Genomic DNA, 13,865 nt, shown 5'->3' with positions numbered 1-13,865 from the left:
TCACAGCAACCTCAAACTCCTGGGCTTAAGCAATCCTTCTGCCTCAGCCTCCCGAGTAGCTGGGACTACAGGCATGTGCCACCATGCCCGGCTAATTTTTTTCTATATATATTTTTTAGCTGTCCATATAATTTCTTTCTATTTTTAGTAGAGACAGGGTCTCGCTCTTGCTCAGGCTGGTCTTGAAGTCCTGACCTCAAGCGATCCACCCGCCTCGGCCTCCCAGAGTGCTAAGATGACAGGCGTGAGCCACCGAGCCCGGCCTCCTTGATGCTTCTATGCATTAGAGCCCCTGCCTGACTGGCCCCCGTGTCCCCTAGGAGGGCCATCAGGACTTCCGGAGCCTCCAAGCAAAGTTCCAGACCTCTCAGGCCGAGCCCAGTGAACTCCCCAGAAAGCCCCCGAAGCCTGACTTCAACAAGCTCAAGAAGTGTCCCCAGCCTGAGCTAAGCGAGCAACCCAAGAAATCCCCGCAGTCTGAGTTCGGTGCAGTGTCCTTGAAGCCTCCGCAGCCTGAGCTCGCTGACCTCCCCAAGAAGCCTTCCAAACCTGAGTTCAGTGAAGTCTCCAAGAAGTTCCCACAGTTCGAGGCCACTCAGTTTCCCAAGAAGCCCCCGCAGCCCGAGTTTGCCGACCTCCCCAGGAAGCCCCCGCAGCCCGAGTTTGCCGACCTCCCCAGGAAGCCCCCGCAGCCTGAGTTCAGTGAACTCTCCAAGAAGTTCCCAAAACTCGAGGCCACTCAGTTTCCCAGGAAGTCCCCGCAGCCTGAGGTCGATGAGGCCCCTCGGAAGGCCTTGCTGCCGGAGCCCAGCACACTTGTCCCCAAGCCCCTGCAGCCCGAGTTCAGCAAACCTGCCAAGCCCCCCTCAGAACCCAAATTCAGCGCATTCCCCAGGAAGTTCCCACAGCCTGAGTCCAGTGAGACCACCCTGAAGCCCCCGCAGCCCGAGTTCAGTACCTTTCCCAAGAAGCCCCCGCAGCCCCAGGTCGGAGGCCTCCCTAAGAAGTCCCTGCCGCAGCCAGAGTCCAGCGAAGTCCCTCAGACGCTCCCCTGGAAGCCTGAGCCCAGTGAGCCCCACCCCCACTCCCCGAAGCCCGACTTCAGTGCATTTCCCAAGAAGCCCCCGCAGCCTGAGTTCAACGTGTACCCCAAAAAACCCCCGCAGCCCCAGGTCGGAGGCCTCCCTAAGAAGTCCCTGCCACAGCCCGAGTTCAGTGAGGTCCCTCAGACGCCCCTCTCAAAGCCTGAGCCCAGTGAGCCCCACGCTCACTCCCCGAAGCCGGACTTCGGTGCCTTCCCCAAAAAGGCCCCACAGCCTCTTCTGGGTGACCTCCCGCAGAAGCCCCTGCAGCCCGCGTTTGGAGACCTTACAAGGACGTCCTCGGAGCCTGAAGTCAGTGTGCTTCCTACGAGGCCACGGCAGCCCGAATTCAAAGCGCCTTCCAAGAAGCCCCCGCAGCAGCCTGAGCTGGGGCTAGGCGGCCTCCCCAGGACGTCCTCGGAGCCCGAGTTCAATTCTTTCCCCAGGAAGTTTCCGCAGCCCGAGCACCGAGGGTCACCCCGCAAGTTGTCACAGCCTGAGCCCAATGCTCTGCTCAAGAGGCACCGGCAGACCGAGCTCTTCGGTGACCTCCCTAGAAAGCCCCTGCTCCCTAGCTCGGTTTCGGAGAGCTCGCTGCCCACCGCCGTTGCGGGCTCCAGCCACCGGCTTCTGTTCAGCCCTGGGTTTGGAGCCCCTGGCACACCTCGTTGGAGGTCAGGAGGCCTCAAACCCGGCCAGCCACCCCGGAGGAGGCCTCTGCCCTCTGTCAGCAGCCTGGGACCCCCTCCAGCCAAGCCTCCGCTGCCCCCAGGCCCCTTAGACATCCAGCGCTTCTGGAGACCTCCCAGGGCAGCCGCAGGTGGGTGAGGGCGGGCAGGCGGCACAGGCAGGAAGGGGGGCTGCTGGGGGCCGTGGGCAGAGCGGTCTCCCTCCTGCACTCTCTCCCTGCAGATCTACGCAGGACCCGCTCTTCTGCCGGGGTCCATTTCCAGGCCCGACAGCCCGAAGTCCCCCCGCAGTGAGTGTGGGGAGTAGATGCGGATGGGTGCGAGCTGGGTGCGAGCTGGGTGCGAGCTGCGGGGCTGGGTGAGGCCTCATCTCAGGTATCCCCTGCAGGGACCCGGATGAGATCTACGAGATGTACGACGACGTGGAGCCCACAGACGACTCTGGCCCCAGCCCCAGGGGCAGAGGTTTGTTGCTGGCCTGCCCGGGCACAGGCGTGGGCTGCCGGCAGGTGTGGCAGCTCTCACGCTGTCCAGGTCCCCAGGCGGCCCCGCCTTCAGGGAACTGTCTGCTCTGAGGTCCCAAAGGACCCTCTCATCTTTCTTCCAAGTGAGGCGGGGTGGGTAGGCCTGTGCAGGGTTAACGCCTTGGTGAAAACACAAAGGGTTTCCGTGCAAGCACTTTGTGTGCGCGTCCCCGAATCTCGCCTCCCACCAAGGCAGTATCACCCCCATTTTACAGAGGTGCAAGTGTGAGCATCTGGGAAGCCCCAGCGCACACAGCGGGTACACAGAGCTCTGTCATTAGCATGCTACTGCTCTCGCCACCAGCCCGAGGTCCCGCTACAGAAACCCGGCTGCACTTGCTGCTCCTTCCTGGGCCCCTTCTGCTTCTCCTGAGGTCTCCCCAGGAGCTCCTTGCGACACCTCCCTGTTAGCACACAGCTTCCTGGCAGGGCCACTCCTGCTTCCGCTCCAGGGCAGGCTCTGTGGCCTGGGGTCTGGGGGCCACTCTGGAGGATGAGGATGGCCAGGAGGGCAGCTGTCATGCGTGTAATACCAGCACTTTGGGAGGCCGAGCCAGGCAGATTGCTTGAGGCCGTAAATTTGAGACCAGCCTTAGCAAGAGTGAGACCCCATCTCTACAAAAAATAGAAAAATCTAGCCAGGCGTGGTGGCTCACGCCTGTAATCCTAGCTACTTGGGAGGCTGAGGCAGGAGTTTGAGGCTGCAGTGAGCTATGATGGCGCCATTGTACTCCAGCCTGGGTGACAGAGCAAGACCATCTCAAAAACACACAAAAAAAAACAGAGCCTGGACCACTCCCAGACAGCCTCGGGCCACTCCCAGCAGCCCTGCAGGCACGCCCCACCCTCCCCTCCAGAGGTTCCTGGACAGTGGGGGGGCTCCTCTGGAAGGGGGCAGGGCCCAGCCTCTCCCAGGAAGTCAACAGGCCCTGTGGGGAAGGCAGGGCTTGCTGAGAGTGGCCTGCTCCGGTCACGGTCACGCTGCAGGTAAGTGCTCCTGGCTGTGCTGGGTCTGCAGGGGCCCTGAGCCGCCAAAGCCAGGCTTGCTCCTGGCTGGGTGACAGAGAGGCCCGAGCAGTTGGAGGGACTGTGGATGGCTGAGCTCGGCATCTGTCAGGGTGGACAGGTACGACCCAGGTACCCCTCCGAGTCATTCAGAGAGGGAAAGCTGGGGCCTCAGGTTCCGGATCCTTCACCCACCTGGGGTTCCTGGAAACCAAACCTCTGCCAGCAGGGCTCGTACCGGGAAGCTTGGTGGTCTGCCAGGTAGTGACAGAAAGGGCACACGTGGGCCCTCACCCTGGGAGACCCCTCGATCTACAGTCTCACCATTGGTCACCAGCCCAAGAACCCCACCCCGGAGGCTTTTAAAAAAAGTGATTTTTAAAATTGACACACGGTAACTGTACACATTTATGGGGCACTATTTGATGGTTTGATACATGTCTGTGTTGAGGTTATCCATCGCCTCACGCAGTTATCATCTTTTCGTGGAGAGAACATTCAAAAGCCTCTTTGAGCTGTTTTGTGATAGGCAACATTAACCCTCATCACCCTGCTGTGCAACAGAACACCAGAACTTACGCCTCCTGGTTGTGCCTTCGTGCCCACTGACCGCTGTCTCCCCGTCCTCCCGCCTCTGCCTCATTTTCCACCCAGGTCTCATTATAGCTCCAGAACCCAACCTGCTCTAAAAGGCAGACGTCAAATGGACCTACAAATCAATCCTGCCTCCGCCACTTAGCTGCTGGGTGACCTTGGGCTGCTTCCCTGACCTCTCTCTGAGCCTTTATTTTCCTCACGGGTGGGATGGGAATGACAGCATCACCTACTAGCGAGAAAAACGTTGCTCCGAGGGTCACAATGAGTGGTCTAGCAGTTCCCGCCATGTCTAGCACACAGCAGGAATGAAGGAAACGGGTGGCAACCCACTAGAACTGATAACCCCCCAGAAAGGCCTGGGGAGAAGGTGGGCAGGGTGGGGCCTGGGAGGGGGACCTGACACAGGAAGGGCTCACTCAAGATCCAGCCACCAGGGTACAGGGTGAGCCGACGACGGTGCCTGCCCTGACTTCTCGTTCCCACCACCCCCAGGAGAAACGCCACTGACCCAGCAAGCCGCCAGGAGGCCGCCACAAGACCCGGCACCCAGGTGCCACGGGGCAGAGCGGGGAGGACAGGGTGGGGCCGAGTTCTGGGAGGACAGTGGAAGGAGGAGCCCTGGGAAGAGGATGAGCACGTTTTGCTCATAGGCACCCCGATTCCTTGGGGTGGGGGGACCAGGAAGGAGAAGGCCTCCCAGCCACAGCAGGTGCCGCCCACGGACCCAAAGTTGCTGAAGCAGATCAGGAAGGCAGAGAAAGCCGAGAGAGAGTTCCGGAAGAAGTTCAAGGTGCTGATGCCAAGCCAAGCCAGGCCAAGAGTCCTGGGAGGGCTGGACCCCAGGCCCCGTGATTCCCGTCCTCAGAAAGAAGACGGGTGGGTGCCCAGGGGTGACGGCACGAGCATAAGCTCTGATGTCTCTCACCCTCCAGTTTGAAGGGGAGATTGTGGTTCACACGAAGATGATGATCGACCCCAACGCCAAGACCCGGCGCGGGGGCGGCAAGCACCTGGGCATCCGGCGCGGGGAGATCTTGGAGGTGATCGAGTACACCAGCAAGGAGGAGATGCTGTGCCGGGACCCCAAGGGCAAGTGTGAGTGAGCCTGGCCCCGCAGACCTGGGGTGGCCGCCCTGGATCCCCGGGCGGAGAACCCACCCGCGCCTGCTCTCTCCACAGATGGCTACGTGCCCAGGACAGCCCTCCTGCCCCTGTGAGTGCCCTGGCCGTGGGGGGCAGGGGGCAATGCGGGGGGAGGGGGGGCAATGGGGCAGGGGGCACGTGCTGACCCAACTGTGCTTTCTGCCAGGGAAACGGAGGTGTACGACGACGTTGGCTTCTGGGGTATGTGCTGGAGGGGGCACGGTGATGACCTGGGGGGGGCTGCTCACAACCCTGCTTCTGGAGAAGGGGGTCCATGGGAGTCACCCTTCCTTGGCAGACCCTCTGGAGAGCCAGGCACTGCCCCGGGGACCGTGAAGCTGCAGACGTGGGCACCCAGGACAGCCGGCAGCCCAGCACCCAGGAGCCCCACATCCCGGTTTGGCAGAGTCGCAGGGATGCCCAGGCTCCGTGTGGCCGCATAAAGCCCCTCTTTAAAGCAAGCCCTGCTTCCTGTCTCTTCTTGCCTCCTGACTGGCACGCACAGTGCAGCAAAGGCACAGGAAGCCACCTGGTCAAGCACCGGGGACGGGGTGTGTTGGGGGGGCACCACCCCCATGGTCTCAGCCCTCAGGGATCAAGGTGGGACCATGGGTGATCAGACCGACCTGTCACCAGGAAGGTGGCAGGGAGGGAGCTGGGCAGGACGTGTGCCCACACCTTGCAATGCTCCACATGCAAGCAGGACAGCAGCAGCCGGGGTTCCACAAGGCTGCACACACCTGTCTGCCCTGGTGACCTAAGAGGGCACTTCACAGTGTGGAGAGGGGACAACAACCAATCCTGACAGAGCCTGGGTTATCAAATTCAGCCTGAACCTCTGCCAGAGAGGAATGTGCCCGGAAACTGCATACTGCTCAGTCTGTTTTGGCAAAGAAAGGCCCACCTGGAAATGAGCCTGACACAGGGCCTGTGTCCCAAAGAAATGGCACAGGAGGGGGACAGGGTGGCTTTCCGGACAGCTCTAAACAGCCAAACACTCCATTATCAGCACTGGGGAATTAAAGATCACTCAGAAGGCAGTTTCCACAGAAGAGTTTTTTTTTTCTTCTTTTTCATTTTTTTTTTTTCTTTCCACCAGCGATGTGACCATACACAGACGAGTTTTCCAAGGTCCTCCCACCCCCAGGGCCCTTGGACAAGCAACAACGGGGAGAGATCCCTGGTGGTCACTGCTCCGAGCGAAGCCGGGAGCCCCCGTGGCTCCAGCTCCCCAAACTTCAGATGGTCGTCCCCAAAACACAAACACATGGGCACGCCCATTTCAGGAACTGGTATTTATTATCAAAGTCATATTTGATGTCAACAAGATGCCACAACTACAAAAAAAATTGCGCACATTGCAATCTCAATGCAAACAGTCAAATGGAACCCCAGTCATTAAAAAAGTAATTCAAATTACCCCAAAAAGCAACTGAATTTTTTAAACATCTTTATACATCCAGCCAACAAATTAAAATGGTTAACAAGAAAAAATACAAATTCAGAGGTCTGGTATCGATGTTTAAAAAAGGCAACTGCTTAAGCATTTCTATCGATTCGCACGTCAATCTCCCGGCCACTCAGCTTCATGCCGTTCATCATCCGGCAGGCTCGCTCGGCCACCTCTGGAGACTCGAACTTCACCACTCCGCACCCCTTGGACTTCCCGTTCTCCATCTTGATGTCAGCGTACAGCACGTGGCCTGGCACAGGGAGGAAGAAGAGACCACACTCATCAGGCAAACCCAGAGGTCAGCCTGTCTGGGCTCCACTCAGCCCAGAGCACCTGTTGGATTCTGGTTGACAAAGTCAAAAAGCAGAGAGGCCCCCACGCCTGGCGTGTGAATGCTCAGAACACAATGGCAGGAACCAGCGACCACGGGCCCTCAGCCACATTGCCATGCTCCTGCTAACAGGACAACAGCCCGAGTGTACCATGATAAAACCTTCCTGGAGGCTTCAAATGTATGCTTTATGTTCCAGAAGGTTCAAAAAAGAAGGGGCCACATAAAGCCAACTTCATGGGCAAATTTTACAGAGGCTTCATTTTCAACACGCCGCCACCCCAGTTATAAAGCCATGGCCAATCCAACTGACACCTCTGCACTGCCCCGACACAAGCCCAGTCGCAGCGAGCAAGCAGGCCACACTTACTCATTCAAGCACCTATCAGTGTTGGGTCTGTGTCAGCACTGCAGAGGCAGGTCAGGTCTACAGCGTTCTAAGTGAGGGCCAAGGACACCACTGTACAAATGGAGCTGGAGGCCCACGATTCCAGCAGCACTAGCTCTGCCAAGGAGAGGACCAACATGGTGGTGGTGGTGGGGGGGGTCCTCTCAGGGAAGTTCTGAAAGAGCTTAAGTGGAAATTCACCAGAAGCTGGCACTAGAGCATTTTGGGGACTTGCAGCACTTGTGTTCTGCTCAGATTGAGGGACAGGAGGAAGACAGAGGATGGGACCAAGCCTTCAAGGGCCTGGAGTTTGGACTTCCCTCGTAGGCACAGGGCCCCCCAGGCATCTCCGAAGCAGGGGGAGTGGCGTGATCCCATCTGACTGTTTGGAATACCTCACTAAAGTGTGGGAACTGAGGAGTTGGCCGTGACTCAACAGCTTGCCCGGAGAGAAGACCCAGGGAGAAACAGCAATGATGGTGAAATCCGAGCCACTGCTGAAACAGGGACAGAGAACCCCGAGGCAACCGCCAGGAAGCCTGGGCTTGGCTTAATGTTGATGTGGCTGAAAAGAAGCCCGAGCCTCACCTCTACACAGTGCTGCAGGTGCTCAGGGCCACCGAACTAGCTATGCTGGGGGAGAAAGCGACCCTGTTTGGGACATGGTTATTTAGCATTGCCACCCAGAAGCCATGCACCTTTAGGAAGGTGACTGTCTGACATCTGTGAAACTGGGACAACACTGACTCCTTTCAAAAACCCCAAATAGGAAGAAAAAAAGAAAGCTAAGGATGCACAGTGAGAACACAGGTGAAAAAAAGCGTGTGACACATAACAGGACGCTCAACAACCTGCCGGAGTATCTGCACAGGCAGAAAACTGGCAAGGCCCAGCGATCCTCCGGAGTCAATGCAGTGCTGTGAAGACCAGGGAGGAAGCTTCACTGCTTGACTCGGCGGTGTCACCAACAAGCCACAGCACACAAAAGCACCTAGCAAAGCCCTTTCGACACACTTACCACATTCGTTGAATTTGTCCTTTAGCATCTTCCATGTGAAATCAAATGGGAGCTGGGGGGAAAAAGAAGACTGATGTACAATCCGACCAAATCCTACCACAGGCCTCACAGCTGGCTCAGAGGCTACCGCAAGGATTTCTTACTCACAGAAGCTGGCTGCCCTGCAGACTCAGCAGGGAACAAAACAAGTCTATCTGGGACAAGACAGTGAGGCTGCACAGCCAGTTCACTCCTGGGACTCTATCTGCGACGCTTTGGGCCTGTGCTGTGTGGCCCACAGAATCCCTCAACAGTGGCTAAAGGTGGCTGAGTTGGGACAGATAATTCAATTCCAGCAGCCTCTTTCTCTGAATCATCCTGCCAAGACTTAGTGGCTCTTCAAGCCACAGGATCACAAACTAGAGCCTTTTAGCTCACAGTGCTCTGTAGTCTAGCAAGTTGGAAAAGCCCAGGCTCTCCCAGAACCCAATGTTCTCGCCATACAAGTGCCAAAAATTCTCACACTCCCTCCTCGTCCCACCAGCACCAGCCTTTGGGGGTGAGGTGTGCTATCCATGTTACCTGGTTCCCCATCGGGGACATCACCAATGACCTGGACCTGCCATCATTCAGTCCCACCAACCCCTGCCTCCCTCCTTCCTTCATGCATAGCAACACCAAGAGACACTCACATTTCTCACAAATATCTGGCAGGCCTTCCTAGCCACCCCAGGAGCATGGCCTCCAGCTCCGCCAAAGGAACCTGCGAAGCTTCCTCCAAAGTTGCCACGCTCCATCTCGATGGCGCGGTCAAAGCTGGCACCGCCACCGCCACCCATGGCCAGGCCCATGCGCTCAATGCCAGCGCCCAAGGCTGGGCCCATGGCAGGGCCCATGCGCTCGAGGCTGTTGGCGCCCATCCGCTCCAGGCCCATGCGCTCCAGACTGTTGGCGCCCATGCGCTCCAGGCCCATACGCTCCAGGTTGTTGGCGCCCATGCGCTCCAGGCCAGTGGCCATGCGATCCATCACGGGGCCCATGCGCTCCAGGCCAGCCCCCATGCCTGCGGGCACCATGCGCTCCATGCTCAGGCCCATGCGCTCGATGGCAGGGCCCATGCGCTCCACACCAGAGCCCATGCGCTCAATGGTTTGGCCCACGCGGTCGATGGGAGCGGCCATGCGCTCCAGGCCGAAGCCCATGCCGGCGCCCATGCGCTCCACGCCAGAGCCAATGCGCTCCATGGTCTGGCCCATGCGCTCGATGCTGGAGGCCATGTGGTCGAGGCCCAGTGGGCCCATGCGCTCAATGCCAGAGCCCATGCGCTCCACAGAGCCCATGCGGTCCATGACCAGGCCCATGCGCTCGATCTCGGAGCCCACACGATCCATGCCATGGCCCAGGCCTGCGCCCATGCGCTCCATGCCAGCACCGCCAATGCGGTCAATGCCAGGGCCCATCCTCTCAATTCCGGGAACGCTGCCTCCACCTCCACCTGAAACAGGGACACAAAACACAGGGGGGTGTCAGGGGCTGGTGCACGTGTGTGCACACAATGCCAGGCCTGGGCACTTCAGTTTACAAGCACAGATCGGGAATTAAGCCCCGCAATCATTTCCCACTAAGACACCCCTCAAATGTTGACAACTGTTAAAAGCTGCATAGTAAGTACACGGGGTCCTTAAATTGCAATTTCTGTAGTAACATTTAGAAAGAGCAAAATCCCACCTCTGTGTGGCTTCCCAGGTGCTACTATCTGTGACAAGCTCTGTGAGCCACACATGTCAATTCCTGAGACCTGAGGTTTCCCCTTCATTAGACATTGAGAAAAGCTCTTGGGGAAGGTGTGGAAACCCCACACTCAGGAGGGCCGCCCAGTGTAATGGACAGGAGTCATATGGAGATGATGCAAAGTCACTCACAACCTTTACCCTCCCCCAGCTGTCCCTCTAAGGTGCTCTGCTGGTGGCCAGTCTGGCTGCATTTCCTTAGCACTTCCAGGGCACAGACAAGTGACTAGACAGCCACATAATCAAGCAGAGAGAAAGAAAACAAACAGAAGCACCAAACCAGATGCTCTGTACACAAATGCACACAGCTGGCCACTTCCAGGAACCTCACTGTCAGGGACACCTGTGTCTGATTTTGCTGGCTTTGGAAGGAAGACGTCAGTGGCACTGCAGAGTAGGCTTGGGAAGAGCCCAGGGTCAGTCAGCAGTCCACAGGGACCCTTGGCTGTGGTGCTGGCAACTCCGGAGAGGGAGGGCCTGGCTCCCCCAGCAAGGCCACCGCCCACCACTTTGCCACGCAGAGCGCAAGGCCCCTCTCTCAAGCTTCGCCACCACGGCTCCGCTGAGAACGGTGGTCCAGTCCAAAGCCAGCCCATTACTGACCAAGCAGCCTAGTCCAAGATGCAAATCCATCAGGTACTCTAACTGACCAAGGCTGTGACCTCGACAAGTCACTCCACTTCTCCGTGCCTGGTTCCTTAGCTGAACAGCAGCATACTCAGTGGCAAAAAACAAGCCCAACTTTAAGAATATCTGACTTTCAGAGCAGAAATGTCTCAGAAACTACCTGACTTCCTCTCATTTTAACAGGAAAAGGTAAGGGACCTAGCAAGGACGGGCAGTTTGCCCAGTGGCCTCAGAAAGGAGGCAACTCCCAATGCTAACAGCAGAGAATTAGGAAGCAGCGGAGCCGGTCTGGAGCTGTAGAACCAGCCCACCACAGCAGGGGAGATGCTAAGGAAATACCAAGACACTCAGAGCCTTGAGGAAAATTGGGCATAAAAAGCATATTTAGTTCTAAGTACGCATTAAACTGAATTAATGGAAGAATACAGACCAAAATGTTTACCAAGAATATAGGCCAAAATTCATCACTGGGCATCACTACTTTCTTCAAAAATTTTCTGAATTCTAATAATGAGTACACGTGTATATTTTAGTAAGCATTTGTCATCTATTACGTGTACTTTCACTCTTATAATCAAGTTTAAATAAGGAAAAAATATTTACTTTTAGGAATTTACAATTTTGGAGTACGGAAAACAAGAAAGTCTCCAAATCACAGGGGCATTATAATAATGACAGTGGCTAACACACAGCACTTACGTAAGTGCACACGTGCATTAGCTCATTTACTCTTCACAACAACCCAGAGGTAGGTATTATTACACCCCCATTTTACAGATTAGGATGAGAAACAGAGAGGTTCAGTGACTTGCCAAACGTCACACAGCTAGGGGAGGGAGAGATGGCCCCACCCTGGGAGTCTGTCAGAGCCCAAGCATCTCACCGCTACACTCTACTATCCCCAGCAGTAACAACCTATTCTAGAAAACAAACATCAAACTAAGCGTGTCCTACCTCCTCCCTGCTTTGCAATGATCTCTCCTCTCTTCAGTGCATTACTTAGGATTTCTAAGGAAATCAGGAAGAAAAAAAAATTAGCCAAATTTCTCTATGGTAATAGAAATTTGCTCATTATAGATTCCAGAGTAGAAATACCACTAATAAAAAATGTAAATAAAAATAGAAAAAGGGAAAGGGGAAGGGGAAGGGGTTGAGAAATATACACATACAGACAAGATCATTTTGCAGAAAACTAGAAGAGTCCTTGATGGGTCACAATGCTAGGATCCCATGTAGCTCCAGAGTCTGAGGCCCAGTTTGCGGGGTCACCTGCGAATGCGCCCAGCAGAGCTAGGAACCGTGTGCGTCCATGGACTGAACTTAGGCAGTGCGAAAACAGGGCTGTCGGCCCTTGCCCAGTGGCACAGTTTTCTAAACTGGTCCAGACCCCTAGGACTGAGGGTTCCCATCTCACCTGAGCCGGGAACTAAGGCCCCTTTCTTTGGAACTTCCTGTTCAGAAGGCTGAAGCCTACACCCGCCCACCCAGAGCCAATCAGCACCTCTCATTGCCCTAAAGCAAATTAAATCTTCAGCTCCACTTACAGCTTCAATGGCGAAGCCAGTAAGCACCTGCACACAGCGCTGGGAATATCACATAACTAATGAGCTGTGTGTGGAAATATTTCCGCAACCTGAGCATGCCAGCCCTGCCTGAAAAAGTGGGTATAACAGTGACTAACTGACAAAGCTTTGGGAAAATAAACACCCTCAACCCAACACACATGTGCGCGCACACACACACACACACACACACACACCCCACAAACAGAAAGCACTGCTGCTCTCTTGCCCACAGCTCATCCAAACCTCTTTAAAGATTGTCAAATGGTACTAATGTTACCATTTCTGGTCACTCTTTTGTTATGTAGAAGATACTCACTTGTACCCACCTTCTCTGGTCCTAGAGTACATGCTCAGCAACCTGGACACCGGCCACAAAAGCACATTTTGTATTATAACCACAAATCAGCTGTTTCCTGTACTCCAACTAACTGCTAAGGAAGGAGGTGGGGAAGTACACTAAGAAACAGAGACTTTAGGGTGGGCAGGGTGGCTCACGCCTGTAATCCCAGCACTCTTGGAAGGCTGAGGTGGGAGGACTGCTCGAGCCCAGGAGTTTGAGGCCAGCCTGAACTTTGTAGAGACCCCATCTCTACAAAAAAGTAAAAATAATTAGCCAGGCATGGCGGTGCATCCCTGTAGTCCCAGCTACTCTCAGGAGGCTGAGGCAGGAGGATGGCTTGAGCCCAGGAGTTCCAGGCTACATTGAGCTATAAATGAAGCCATCGTACTCTAGGCCGGGCAACAGAGCGAGACCTTGTCTTAACAAAACAAACAAAAAACCAGACCAAACTTCAGCCTGCTAGCAAGTACGGAGTTATTCTTCCATGACACCTGTGGTGCTGTTTGTTGTGCCCAAGCTTAGGCTGGCTCCCCTAAGATAATACTTAGATTAAATCATCCCCTGCAAGGGCTTTCAACCAGGCACTGATTTGAAGAGAAAGGCCAGATATCTCCCATGGGCATTCACATGCCTCCCTGCACTGACTCCCAACAGGAACCTGTTCTGCCCCTGTTCCCTCCAACGGGAACCTGTGCTCACTCCCTGCCCCAGGCAGACCCTCACCTTGAAGCCTCTGCACCCGATGGCATTAGCCACTCCACCTGCAGCACATCCACAGACTGTGCCAAGCCCATTTGGACCCTCAGCCCCTCCAGCTGCAAATGCATCTCTGGCACGGAGATCCTGCGCTCCTGCAGATCCAGTGCTTGAGAGCAGAGCGTGTCAACTGCCATCTAGAGCACACGCTTCCTCACTAGGACACTTCGATGGATGGACTGGCCTCAGGCGCTGTCCTGAGCCACTTCTAGTGTGGTGTCCTCACTGCACCATGCCCTCCAAGATCAAAGACCACAGACCTATCTATATTTTTGAGAGACCAAGTGCAGCTGTTTGCATAAAGAAGTGCCAAGATCTACTGCCTTGATGTAAGAGAAGGGAGGCACCCCAGAAAGCAGCACCAGTGATTCATTTTCAGGTAAACAACCCAGAAAAAAGAGATCGAGAACTGAATTTGAAATCCAACCCAGGCAACCTCCCTAAAAACCCAACTTCAATATTTTATTTGGTACAAAGACCATTTTATTCGCTTCGGTCTGATCACACGTGGCAGCAGGGAATTCCAGGACAGGACTCCATCGTCCCAATCAGAAAGAGGGGGCAAAGCAGCAGGAGAT

General features: G+C 55.6%; 2 protein-coding genes across 5 annotated transcripts in view; one reads left to right on the top strand and one right to left on the bottom strand.

Annotated features, from left to right (window-relative positions):
* Nucleotides 1-235: 235 nt before the first annotated feature.
* On the top strand, nt 236-5,466 carry PRAM1 (PML-RARA regulated adaptor molecule 1). Its single transcript, XM_069491426.1, has 10 exons — nt 236-244; nt 321-1,902; nt 1,995-2,061; nt 2,160-2,236; nt 4,390-4,447; nt 4,579-4,687; nt 4,830-4,992; nt 5,077-5,110; nt 5,207-5,241; nt 5,339-5,466. The coding sequence occupies exons 1-10, from the start codon at nt 236-238 to the stop codon at nt 5,374-5,376; spliced, it is 2,172 nt and encodes a 723-aa protein (XP_069347527.1). The 3' UTR covers nt 5,377-5,466.
* An 854-nt stretch (nt 5,467-6,320) lies between these two features.
* The window catches only part of HNRNPM (heterogeneous nuclear ribonucleoprotein M), a 38,962-nt gene continuing 31,417 nt past the window's right edge, over nt 6,321-13,865 (bottom strand). For 3 of the 4 annotated variants that reach the window (XM_069479362.1, XM_069479371.1, XM_069479379.1), the window contains 4 exons: nt 11,581-11,634; nt 8,902-9,704; nt 8,231-8,282; nt 6,321-6,743 (listed from right to left, as the gene is read on the bottom strand). In XM_069479362.1, coding sequence (XP_069335463.1) covers nt 6,580-6,743; nt 8,231-8,282; nt 8,902-9,704; nt 11,581-11,634 — 1,073 coding nt within the window. In that variant the 3' untranslated portion in view covers nt 6,321-6,579. The remainder of the gene's footprint in view (nt 6,744-8,230; nt 8,283-8,901; nt 9,705-11,580; nt 11,635-13,865) is intronic. The other variant, XM_069479353.1, reaches the window with a different exon arrangement.

This window comes from Eulemur rufifrons, chromosome 2, assembly GCF_041146395.1.
Source record: "Eulemur rufifrons isolate Redbay chromosome 2, OSU_ERuf_1, whole genome shotgun sequence".
Lineage (NCBI taxonomy): Eukaryota > Metazoa > Chordata > Mammalia > Primates > Lemuridae > Eulemur > Eulemur rufifrons.
The sequence above is the reverse complement of the archived record's forward strand: the minus strand, read 5'-3'. Positions and strand labels throughout refer to the sequence as shown.